Source organism: Mytilus trossulus, chromosome 8 (genome assembly GCF_036588685.1).
Source record: "Mytilus trossulus isolate FHL-02 chromosome 8, PNRI_Mtr1.1.1.hap1, whole genome shotgun sequence".
Classification (NCBI taxonomy): Eukaryota; Metazoa; Mollusca; class Bivalvia; order Mytilida; family Mytilidae; genus Mytilus; species Mytilus trossulus.
The window spans coordinates 9,017,524-9,031,731 of NC_086380.1; the positions used below are offsets into that span (position 1 = coordinate 9,017,524).

General features: G+C 31.8%; 1 protein-coding gene across 1 annotated transcript; it reads left to right on the plus strand.

Annotated features, from left to right (window-relative positions):
- The first annotated feature begins 1,104 nt into the window (after positions 1 to 1,104).
- Positions 1,105 to 7,370, plus strand: LOC134681630 (uncharacterized). The gene is made up of 3 exons (XM_063541281.1): positions 1,105 to 1,178; positions 2,367 to 2,445; positions 6,788 to 7,370. Exons 1-3 carry the CDS (start codon positions 1,145 to 1,147, stop codon positions 7,197 to 7,199), a joined length of 525 nt encoding a protein of 174 aa, XP_063397351.1. The 5' UTR covers positions 1,105 to 1,144; the 3' UTR covers positions 7,200 to 7,370.
- The last annotated feature ends 6,838 nt before the right edge of the window (positions 7,371 to 14,208 follow it).

Consider the following 14,208-nt stretch of genomic DNA (forward strand, 5'->3'; position numbering starts at 1 on the left):
ATTTTATAAAATAGAGACATCAAGCTATACAGTATGAAAAAATGATCCACTTCTGTATTTTATTTTGCTCTGAAAATTCAATCAAAGGAATTTTATGTCTGTTTTTCCTATATTTAGCCTATTTGCACTAATTTTCAGCGGTCAAAAAATCTCTTGGATGGCCGCTGACCCCCGAATTTTATTTCAATTTTATAAAATAGAGACATTAAGCTATACAGTATGAAAAAATAAGCCACTTCTGTCATTTATTTTGCCCTGAAAAATTCAATCAAAGTGTATTTGTGTCCATTTTCCCTATAATTCCCTATAACCTATTTGCACTCATTTTCAGAGGTCAAAATATATCTTAGATGGCCGGTGACCCCCAATTTTTTTTGCAGTTTTTCATTTACAATTCTTCAAAGTTAAATTGCACAAAGTATAAGAAAATTCTGTCATTTTTTTTCTTTACCCCTGAACTACCTTAATTCACCATTTTTCCATTTTCTTACTATTCTGATAAATATTAAGTTGCTCTATGGAATCTACGCAGAAATCCAAAAGCCGAATGTATCGCATGAAATTGCATTTTATATTTGTCAGGTAAGATATTTTGTCATGTATAATAACAGACCTTGATTCCATACTTTTTTTATTTTATTCAGATAACAACCATGACGTTACGACACTTACAACTGCAAATGTTACTGGTGAATGTAAGTTGCAATAAGTTTGTTTTTAATGTATGAGAATATGAATATACTGAATATAATAAGGGGTATGTTTTTGAAGCCGAATACAAGCATTCCGTCATAACTCACACGTCTAATTGTACATGTTTTATTGAAAATGACAAAAAAAAAAGAAATATTAAACAGACTTACTATCGATGTACGAACTGTGACAATCAAAACATCGCTGATTGATGAAAAAGAACCAATGGTTGGTCAATGATTTTTGTAGATTATCACAGGAACACAAATCCTGTATTGTATACATGTATGTTCGTTATTGTCAACGCATTGTCAGCAAAATTGTAAAAAAATATGATGAAAATAATTGCTTTTAATATAAATGCATTTTATGAGAAACATTTCAAAAGAATTCTTTTTTCTTTTCAGAAAGAGGCGGACCAGGTGAATGTGCCACAAATACTTCTACTAAGATGTCCGCAATAACATCAGACTCGTCAACTTTAGGTACGGAATACGTGAACTCACGTAATCATCCATTTAACAATAAATAATATATTTGTCCCAGTCCGACATTAATTCGAATAGTAGTTATTTTTCAGGATAATTATAACGAGTAAACATATGTGCATACTTCGATTGGCATATGCATGTACCAGTTTAAAAGTATCTTTTCATATAAATATCGCATTGTGTGAGATGTATGGTTCTTTTCATAAAAAAAACCCGAACTGCTATATTTTTACTTTCAGTCGGAATTCTGCAAACCAAAATTTGTGAAATCAATAATAAATAACTAATTGTTAGCTGATCTATTTGAAAATAAGTATGGCGTTCATTATCACTGAACTAGTACATATTTGTTTAGGGGCCAGCTGAAGGACGCCTCCGAGTGCGGGAATTTCTCGCTACATTTAAGACCTGTTGGGGACCTTCTGCTGTTGTTTTTTATGCTCGGGTTGTTGTCTCTTTGACACATTCCCCATTTCCATTCTCAATTTGAATGAATGGACAATTGACCGAACTCCTGATTAAGAACAAGCTGATACCACAACAGACTCATAATCTTCCATAGAGTAAATGATCCAGTTCTGTAAAATATATAACTTTTCTGCCGAATGATCAAATCATACAATCAGATATAATCAGAGTTGAAATTTGGTTAAGGTCAATCGGTTATGAGTTACGTTTTTTTATCAAAAGATAAATCGGACAAAATATTGTGTATACCGTTTAAATGTTTGATTATACGATTGATTTGGGTTGTTCTATTCATAGTTTAAAATATAGCATCGAATGAAATACGATAATTGTGTGCTCGAGATATGTAGATATGTTACATTTAACTGTCAAGAGTGAATACATGTACATATAATATTATGCAATGTTTGGAGGTATTATCTTTCTTTCTTTTCTTATTCGAATCGTCTACAAAAAGCTATGTTCGTTCAATGTGACGTCTCATCAGTGACGGTCGCCATTGTTTTACGCGAAGTAAGAAATCCAATGAAAGTCAAGAACATCAAACGAATTTTAAACAATGAAAACCTTGGATCAAAATAACCACTCGCTGGTGATACAAACATAGTTCACAGGTTTAAATTTGGAGAAGGATAAATTGATTTCGAATTTAGAAATCATTTGTACTTTTAAAATATTATTTTCAATCGTACAGAAAAAAATATATGTTTACAGGAGTTGCTGTAGGAATACCTGTAGCTCTTATTGTAGTGGTTGTCATCGTTGTAGTCATTGTGTCCATCTGGAGGCGAAGGTATGAACATTTACATGTATAATGACATTTATAATATACATATTAATAGATATAAAAAAGATGTGGTACGAGTGCCTATGAGATAACTCTCTATCCAAATAACAATTTATAAAAGTAAACAATTATAGGTCAATGTACGACCTTCAACCCAGAGCATTGAATCACACCGAATAACAAGCTATATATGACCCAAGTTGTTTTAAGGTTACAGTTTGCAATGTTTATCACATGAACAAAGGCATAAAACTTTGTTGAATTACATTTAGATATATTCATTACAGTCTAAAACAGCTTTGCCAATTTAATGTCCATTGTCAATCAAAAAAGAATATTCGTATAACAATTGATAAGAGAGAATTGAAATGTCTTTATCATGTGTGATCTAAATGTTAATCCATATCCAGAGTAGTATATATGTTACAGTGAATTTGTATAAACAGTGATTATGTAGAATCCCTGAAATTTTCAGTGATTATGTAGAATCACTGGCTAGTTAAGCGATTACATACAGTTCTTTTAGTGATTCTTCTGGGGAGTCAAAATTAACAGAGGCGAGTTCTGGTCTGAAATCGTTTCTTCTAACAGAGAAACGGTTACAAAAAAACAAAACGTGGATTTCATCTTCAGTCACATTGGAGTTGCACATATTAAATCACTATATTAAATTGATAAACACAATACATTAAAATAATATGCTTCAAATCTGTTTTTACCACAATATCCACATTTGTAAATTCCTTTTCCTGCACATATCGAATCAGATTTTAAAAACACGCCTAAGAGAAAACTAAAAAGTTTAGTAAAAACATACGCAGGTACCCCCCCCCCCCCAAAAAAAAAAAAAATAAATAAATAAATCAATTGAAAAATAAATAAATGGGAATTTGCAACCTTGAATTGGTTCAAGCAAAGAAGATACTGATACCATTATTTTGTGGTCAGGCAATATCCTTTTTTAGACATTTTTTTTAGGAATTGCCATTATGTTTTTTGGGTTTCCCTTTTCTTTTTTATTTCGTCGACGAATTGATATGAGAATATGCAAGCTTCCTCTTAAAGTTTGTTCTATTTGTCAATCCCAAGTTCTGCCTGTTTTCCTTTACATTTATATGCCTAAGTTCTCACAGTTTGAATTTCTTAAAAATTGTTCTTTGAACAAAAAAACCCACACAAAACAGATATTCCATAATCTACTTCACCATTTGCTTTACATGTATAACAAATAACATGCTGGTGGATTTACAAATAGAGCATGAATATCCATTTGACGATGGCTTTAAATGAACAAACAATACATGTTAAGCTATCGTTATAAAGGGAAGGTTAATATTTTTAATTTTTAAGTCTTCAACTTTATCTCGAAACCTTGTGTTGGTTATATCTTTTAAATCATCCTCTGTGGTTAAAAGCTAAATTATTTCATCTGGCAAGGAAAATGAAAGAAACTTAAAATTTTAATTTGTCTATATTAATTTTGTTTTTAAACAAAGGACCATTAAGTTATTCATAATCCCTGAAATCATACTAGGGAATTTGTAGAATAATTATTAAAATGTTCAGTGATTATATAAAATCACTGGTCATTTTCAGGGATTATATATAATTACTAATGATTTTAGCGATTCTACATATTCCCTGAAAAATCAGGGATTCTACATAATCCCTGATTATACAAATTCACTGTAACATATATATTTATAACAATCGAGGTTTTAACATGTTAACTATAGACATGATAGACACTACATCTTTAATCGCAGTTTGTTTCAAATAGATTTCGAAATGTTATTAAACAGCAGTTTTAGTAAATATCTTAATAAAAGTCATTCGCTTTCTCCGCTTTTGAAAACCATTTAATATGCTAGTTTTTTTATTTACTTTCATGTGTATTTTTTTTAAATGATTTATAAGATTTGAACAATGGTTAGAACAAATGATCAACCATACTTGAGTTTATATTTCAATTTGAATATACACATGCAAAAAGTATTGTAACACCTTGATTTTTTAAAACTTGAAAAATCAGCCTCTTATTTTGAATGGAATATGATAAAATATTTGTAAAATAATATTGAAACATAGTTTATGATAACAATTTGGCATTTAAACGAACAAAAATGTATGAAAAAAATGTTTTATCTAACCACATTTTAAATAACAAAATGAAGTGTTTTTTGTACAAAAAATGTCAGACATTTCAAAATTAATATTAAAAAAGTCGTTCACATCATGGTTGGTCGTTATACGCCAAAGAATTAGTACTTTGTGCGTAACCTCAATTCAAACGGATAACCGCCTCTTAACGTCTTCTGATTCCTGTCATAAATCGACTAATGTGTTTCTAAGGTAGCAGCAACCATTTCTGATGACGGGCATGTTTATTTCATGACGTGCTTGAACTGGGGTGACCTTTCGCGCACTTTACGACTAACAGTGTCCCATATATGCTCGATATGGTTCAAATACTGTCTATGATCTGGCCTAGGAAGATACACCGAATTCTATTTGAACGATTGATCTTTCTCTACGATGCTAATTTCGAGCTTTTGCGAGCTCTGCACTACATTTGAAACGGACAATTGTGTGTATTTTCCTGAGTAAATGTCCCCAAAATTATCTTATCGCACGATAACCACTAGCAATCAGTCGATCGCAAACATTTCGTGTGTAAAGGCTCATGTATGGCCACCACTCATGTATGGCCACCACTCTCTTTTTAGGATTGTATTGTAAGCAATGATTTTCCTTCTGACCATCTTTACTATGCTCGATTTTCTCTAGCAGATCGAATAGGGGGTGTTCTTGATCTCGGAAGGTCTTTAAGATCGTTTGTTGCCTGATTTTTATTCTGAAAACGACTTATAGTGGAATGGGAATGCCCAACAATACGTGCATTTGTTACAGTGACATACCTATGCCACCATAGCTTTTCTTTAGCTAACTTTGTTAATTAAAGTGTTGAAAACAAGGAGGAGAAAAACATCTGTTTTGTTGTTGACGGGTCTAGTAGCTACATGTGGACATAAGAGCTTGTCGAGTCGATATTAATTGATTAAACTTAGGAGATATTTAAATTATGTTTAACTAGTTCTATTTCATCAAATAATATCACAAAAAAAGAGTGTTTTTTTTAATTTCAATTTCAAGTGACACTCGAAACAAATGGCTAAAAGGCAAAATCGAGTACGAATCAAATAAACTATATCTATTAACTTTAAATTTCTTATCTTTAAGTTAAATCAATATAGAATCTACGTATAACCTGACTATAACGTTAAAACATTACAATTTCAAAGATCGGTATAGGAAGATGTTGTATGAGTGCCAATGAAACAACTCTCCATTCAAATAGAAATTTATAAAGTACGCAATTATAGGTCATGGAACGGCCTTCAACACGGAACCTTGGAGCACACCGAACAACAAGCTATAAAGGGACCAAAAATTACAAGTGTAAATCCATTCAAACGTGAAAACCAACGATCTAATCTAGTTAAAAAAAATAAAGATTTATATTTAATAGCATAAAGTATAAAGTTTCAATACGGTTTGTATTCTAATATTTGAAACACACGATGACAAAATATGAAATAAAAATATGAAATAATAAAAATATGAAATAATAAAAATATGAAATAAACAACATAACATGACCAGTAAGATCTTGCAATAAAACACCTCTAAATCAATAAAAGAAGTCAAGCTTAATCTTCCGTCTGTATCCAAAAATATACACAGCATTTAAACTGCTTCTAATATTATTTGAGTAACAAGATGTATCTCAAGTGTGTTAGCATTCATAGCTCATTGGTAAAGAAAAAATTACAAGAATTTACAAGGCCTAAAGAAAAAAAACCCAACTAACTTGCACGTATTTTGCGAGCAAAAAGATAACAAGCATCGAAAGCGCTCAGCCTGGTGATTTATTAAATTTATCATACATGTAAGATATAGATCTATTTTTGCAGCATCTTTTCAAACTAGTAATTTTTTTCGAAGGAATTTGATATGTTCTGTTATATTGTCCTAACTTTTTTTCGACTTTTGTCCAGGTTTTCAAATATTCGTATTTTCTACAAAAGATTGCAAAGATTTAGAAACAAAACGCTCATCGATTCACCAACAAAATAATTTCTTATATTTATTCTGGACTTGTGCAATCTTTGAGTTAACATAGAACACTGTTTGAATGATCGAACCTCGCAAAACAGAACACAATCATTGATCAAAATCTAAACACTAAAACTATAAATGATTGTTTATGTATGACAACGGTTGAACATTATTGTACTAATGAAGCCACTGTCAGCATTTATTAGTATCAAATGCTTTGTTTTTTCAGATACATTGGCAAAAACTCGGATAAACAAATCTCAAATTCTATGAAAAAAAATGCAGATGATAACTATATGGGTCAACAAGGTATATCACTCCCTCAGTATCCATCAAATAACACTAAATCGCATAATCAGGCTACTAACAGCACACACGCACAAGGTATTGAAGGCGGACAAGAATATAGTCAACCATCTAAGGACGCACAATCACTATATGCAATGTCTGAGGAAGGAGTATATGATAAAGCAAATGAAAAGAGACATGTTGTAAATGACACAGCCGTGTACAGCCATGCAGTCGATACCATGTATGATTCCACCGATCGACATAACAGACAAGAAAGGAAAGAAGGGACCTATGACCACGTTTTTGGTCAGAAAAGTGAAGACCAATACGATATGACTTCAAGAACATAACTGAATAAGTCAAAGTTACAAGGAAATCACGAAAATTCTTATTAAACTGAGGACATTTTTCTTATAGACAAAATTTATCATGAGAATTCAATTATATTGATACTCACAGAACACTGTTTTCCTTTTTTCATTTCTGTCGATAGCCATTCGCAAGTAACATAAATAAATAGTACAAATTACAAATGTGTCGAATTTTTGGTTGAATAACAACACAGAGAAGTCAGTATATGTTCGTAAAACTGCCGGGGTATATACGACGTTTTTATCCCCAATTGAAACCTCAAAAACGTCATCATAATACCGGTTACTATTTGACGTAGTCAAAAGCTATCAGACTGTCAGAGTCTCACAGAGGGAAAATAATGACGTGCTTCAGTCAATAATACATTGTTGATACAAAACCACGCAATTAACATTTTTAAGGATAAAAGTATTATAACCTACACGATAAAATTATGTTCACAGTAAATTAGAAAATCCTTAACGTATACCGAACATATTAGGTTTGGGTTTTCAACTTGTATATTATGTGTTGTCAACAAATACTTGCACTGGAAAATAACATTAAGTGAGGGGTTATCCGTAATATATGCGTACTTCAGGTCTCAGAAAGAACTGTGACATTCCGGGCGCAGGGTATATAAACTCTAAACCGGGAATGTCACAGCATTTACATTATCTGAGACCTGAATAACATATTAAGGATGATGAAACGATTGTGATATACGCATATGCCCTTGTGTACATGCCCAATGCTTATAGCCGCATTAATATATTAAGGAATAAGATACCTTAACCGCTAAAGACACGGTTGTCTTTCTTCAAGTAAACCAATACCTGCTCTTACTCGTGAATGCATCATGCTAGCTGGAGAAGCCGACACATACAGTCTCAAAGTCATTCACTCAGGAGGTCCAACAAAATAACTGTATCCGTAGTCGAGACCTGCTACCAGTCAATTCAATATACTAGTATATAATTATGAACATTAAGTTTTTTTGTTTGGCGAGTATCACTTCACTGGTGATCCTGTCCATAAGTCTGGGGCAGAGTTGTCACATTTATATATATAAACCTCCAAAGCGAGACAAAATTGAAATTAAAGTGTTTCGTTATTGCTCAATCAATATAAATGATAGTTTTTGAATCTATTTCTAATTGGATAAGTAAGAGTAAAAGAAAATTCCTTTAAAGACGGAAGTGAAATTTAAATTGTTTCATAAAGTATGTTAATTTGCATTCTTATTTACTTTTCATCAGAGATACATGGGGACAGGATATTTTTTGCCAGTTACTATGTACTATAAAATGATAGTTTTGTTTTAATCCACAGTGGTCAATGTTATATTATAGGATTATCAGTCATCAGTTTCTAATCAAGTACACCTTCCAAGTTAAAATATTTGATAGACCGCAGATAAAAGTTTAACCAGTTCCAGGGAGACAAACAAACCGATATAGAGCATATCGGTGACCCTATAATAACATAAGTGTCAAAAACATCCCTCCTTCGTACAAGAGTGGACGGGATGGTGAACTCCGATATGTTTACACAGACGTCTGAAAACAACAGACTCTCCGATTTTTTTTAAATGCAAACAACCTGAATTACGTGTACGGCGAAGATGACACCTCTCTTCTGATAACAGAAGTCGATGGGATTTCTCTTGTTGACAAAAGTGAACCCTAGGAAATTGTTTGATACCCTCCCCTTAAGAGCCGGTAAGGTAGAGATATGTGCCAGAGGGGGACAGTTCCTAGTCCGTTAATTGTCTCCCTGTACCGCCAAATGAATGGGGGTCTTATAAATTCCCATTCACTGCACAACATTCTCTGCGATCATTTATCTGGTGGGAAAACCATAGCAACACCGAGTACGAAAGTTTCAATGGCAGTCTGAATGTTATTTAAGAAAATGCCAATACCGACTTGTAACAGGTGGCAGCCGTCATGTCTTAACTATAAAATAGATTCAGATGCTTTGATAGCTGGATACCTCAAAATATATTGGCCTTCTGTCTTGGCCTTCTGTCTTTTAAACGATCTAACGGCACAATTGACTCTTTTTCTAGCTATTTCTACAAAATTTGGCCTTCAGAGGGACAAAAGATACCAAAGGGACAGTCAAACTCATAAATCTAAAACAAACTGACAAAGTCATGGCTAAAATTGAAAAAGACAAACAGACAATCACTAGTACATATGACACAACATAGAAAACTCAAGAATAAACTAAAAGAACCCCACCAAAAACTAGGGGTAATCTCCGGAGCACATTGTATCTCCCCTAGTTGTTTTTTGGGTTCGTGTTGCTTATTCTTAAGTTTTCTTTGTTCTGTCATGTGTACTTCTATTGGACAATTTGTCTTTTTCATTTTTTGCCATGGCATTGTCAGTTTATTTTCAATTTATGCCTTTGAATGTCCCTCTGATATATGTCGTCTTGTGTATGTATAAGTACCTCTCGTCCCCCACCTGTTATTTTACAATTCATACTCCGCAATACATTCACAGTCAGTAAGCCCTGGTAATATTTGCCTTTAAATAACAAACATTCTCGATATTTTACTCTTAAGTGTTAAATAATGTAAGGATCATGTATTCACCATTAATTAGAAGAGAGTACATGTATAACTATATTTAAAGTTTTTTTTCTTCGTCCCAAAAATAATCGAAAATATATTGCTGGTATAAAAATATGTAACCTGCTGTACTGTTATCGCCGATAAATCATCTCCCTCATGCGGTAACTTAGAAGAAAGTGTATCTATCAAAGTTGTTCAAGGAATAAACATGCATCATTTAGTCAATATTTTTATGTATTTGTTTTATACTTGTTTCTTCTTTCTGGAAGATATAAATGAAATATCATATATATTATATTTAATGCGTAACACATTTAATGTGTTATATGTATAATAATGTGTTGCCTAATTCATTATCCATATACTGTGACTACAGCTTAAACGAAAGCACAATAAATTAATAGTTAAACCACTGAAATTTAGCATTTTATAGTACTGATATATGAAAGGAGTAGTGTCTTTCTTCCACATCAGGCTTTCATACTTAAATGTAAAATGATTTCATTATTCATTGTTCATTGCTAAACGGTTAAAAAATTATTACCAAACTGTTTATGACTCACCCTTGAATCTAAAATTTTGAAAGAAAAAAAAAGAACGTACATAATTTTGTGTAGCCTTGGTGTGTCTTAACTTAATTCAGTATTTCCTAAATCGAAGGTTTCCTTGACCTATGTGACCGGGAAACGGATATAAGTACTGTCAACATGTGATCATTTAATCCTTGTGTGTATATGTGTTAACTTCCTTGTGTCTCTCCTCAAGTTAATTTACCTCACACAGGTCATTATTTTATGCCTTGGAGCATATATCATTGAAACATGGTATCGTCCGGGTTGATTCTGAAAAAGAATGACCCGTCGTTCTGAAAGAAAATAACTCCATATAGGTATATAAATGAAGCGAAAGCCCTCTATGTCATATATACTTAAATCTTTATATATGTTTTTCATGTGAAGGTGTTGATGGTATTTGGTTAAAAAGAGCCTGTTAACAATAATAAGATTACAATCATATGAGTGTTATAAAGTTTAGACTTAAACGTCTGTCATTGGCAAATTTACATTTAAATCCAATCATAAAGCAAAGCTTACCTTACTTGTATCATTTTGCTTGAAGTGCATTGGGATATCTTCGATCCACATTATTGGTGCACAAAACTTGCCTATTATCATTCATATTGGGAATCTTCTTTTTTAAAATAAGATAGGGAGACGTTGTATGTTTGGCAATGATACAACTACCCAAAAGAATTCAAATGAGGAAAATTTGAGAAATTACAGTTCACCGTATTGCCTTCGGTATAAACAGTAATGAGCCAAAACAAAAATAGTAGGTAACAAAAGACCCTAACGTGACAAAAATAAAGTGTTCCTTATTTGAATGGAGATATAAATCGGTCATTACTGCACATTGTTCCATAATCTATACCAACGGTCTAGATATGTTTGTTCAAAATTCCTACTAGTACATGTAGATGACAATAGATTTAAAAAAAGTCTTTTGATTACGAAGGTTTTAGAAACTATTGTGTTGAAATTGGTGTAGGTTTCAGACAAAGTATGACATCCGTGAATCTAACTTGATGTTTGCATCTTAACGTGTTGACGGTTTGTCAGATTTTCAAATAGTTTTTTTTTATAATGTTTAACTTAATTGTTTTTTTAAAGTGTCCATATTTTTTCTTTGAAAAATACCTTCAAACGATGTTGATTTGGGTTTATTTTCTGCTGTGAAAACATGTTTCGTTGAATGCATTGCTGCAGACATTTTTCCAGGCAACTGTTGATCTTGACGGATACAAGTTATTAAAACAGGAATAATGATAGATCAAGTAGTTGTTGAAGGTATAATTAACATTCGTATTAACAATTTAATAAACTTAACAAACTATAAAATCGAAAAATTAATACATCTTATACTAACAAGCTAGAAGATGCAAAGTATTGAAAAGACATAAACGAATCATTTATATCTAGTTCTTGTATCTCAATCATTACAGCAGAATGACACTACGTTATGATCGATCATCATTATAGCAGAAGTTTAGGTTAAGGAAGTTCGCTACTCAGTTTCAAAATAAATAACTTTTCATGAAACTAGTATATATTGAAAGGGGATTAATTAAGGAATCAAAAAATCAAAAATTATACAGAGGTCAATGTGCTTGAGACATAAGCCATTGACATTTTGGCGGGAAAATGATCTCTCTTAATTTTTCATAGCTTCATCATTGACAGGTTAAAGTTCTCAAAAACTATTAAAAAATAAATAAGATTTTATCAGATTTTTACAAACGTCTTATAATTATACATGTAAAAGATTTATAAAAAGAAAAATGGGGTCAATGAGCAAACAATTTTAAGGCATACAACATGAGGATGATTCCGAAAATCTTACCAAAAATCAAAAACATGACAATTAAACATCCCTAATACATATAAGTGTGCGCAAACTAAAGGAAGGTATTATGTAGAAATAATCGACCTCGCAAAATACGTTTCAATTATCATTATATATATTTTTATTGACAAGATAAAACATAAACTCGATTCATTTTTTTTTAATGACGTGATTTCCTCACCATATCAAACGAAGACTAACGTTTTACGATGTGGTCACTGTATCATTGCTAAAGTAATGTAATATGAAATGACTTTCTTGTTTTTTAAATGTTGAGTTTCTCATTGAACCAATGCATTCCGTTATGCTAATTTAAGTCGTCTATACACATTTCCACATGTAATACGAATTTAAGTTGTTTTATCGCAAACTATGTAGATTGTGAATGTGTTGCCAGTGAATATCTGAAAGTGACATAAATAAACAGATAAAGCGATGTTGTCTGTATTTTTTATCCGTTTCTGTTGATTTTACCTTTCCTTAACACTTAATAAATAATTTATTGTTTTCATTCTTTTCTTAAGAATCATTTATTACTATTAAACTTCAAGTACAGGCATGTTTACATTCTCTCCGTCTTGTTCTCCCCTAGCACTTGCACAGGACGGTGAGCACAGTCATAAAGTATCCTGCATACGAACAAAAATGGCGGCGTATACGAGTACGCGGATACATCCTAATACTACGTAACTATATTTCTTTTTACCTGAAGTGAGATATAACGTTAAAGAAAACAACTGAACATGCTGACGTGTACAAGAAAATAATCTTTTAAAAAAAAATACGATACTTTATATGAGCTGACTATGCGGTATGGGTTTTGTTCAATGTCGATCGGTGATCTACAGTTGTTGATTCATGTGTTATTTGGTCTGCTCTGCAGAATTTTTTCATTGGCAACCATAAACTGTATTTTGTATATTTATTAATTTTATTTCATTTTCTGTATTTGTAGAAAGTTATACACTAACTTTTTGTGAATATTCCACAACAGAATTGGTTACATGTCCAGATGATGAAATAATTAGTTCGAAAAAGATAACATATGGCGAATTTCGGTGTCAGGATTTCAGCAACAGTCAAACCTGTCACCCAAATATAGATAATTACTTCGATGCCAATTGTATTGGTCAAAATAATTGTACCCTCCCAATTGAATTGTCGTTCAATAATACTTGTCAAAGACCACCAAGGCGTTTGAAAGTTTATTTCGAGTGTTCAAGTGAGTATTTTACAAAGTTTTGACTTAAACCTGTCAATTTTTAAAAATAGAATGGTAATGTATGTGTTTTATATTTCATATGTAGCAACATGTCAATATAATATTTAGGAACTAATAATAAACACTTATTGATCATTAAAAACTCATCCTTAAACTTGTTTTAGCTACCTGAATTATTTCCATTTACTCATATTTATTCTCGTTTTTGTTTCTCCTCTGAATATAAAATTAATTACGCTATATTATTCCACGAATGATCCCTTGAATTTCTAAGAAATGAATCTTAGCAACCGCATGCAAGTGTTGTCTCCTCTTTTAATATTACACCAAACAGAATCCTAGTGTTAGTTTAAAACTATTAGAAACTTTCACATACATGTCGGGTCATTGGATTTGTAATCCTTGGACCATGGCTTTGAAAATATGTGGTACAAGTATTTGTATTTAAAGATCAACAAATAATGCCATAAAAATTATTCACAAAACTATGAAAATTAAATATATGTATAGCAGAAGATCTAGAAAGATCATGTATGACGTTTGCATCATATCAACCGAGGTTCAATTGAGCAAAAAGAACAAGTTTGTTTCCGTCAGAAATGCCGGCTATTTGTTGAAAAACGTAATATATTTTGTCAATAAAACTATAAAACAAAAAAAAGATTGCGCTTTATAAGATTGGAAATATAAAACTGTAACACAAGATACTTTTATCAGAAATGATATATGTACACGCAATGCAGTTCCAGTAAAAACAAGTGTACGAAAACATAACATCATGTGTACAGAATGCATCACA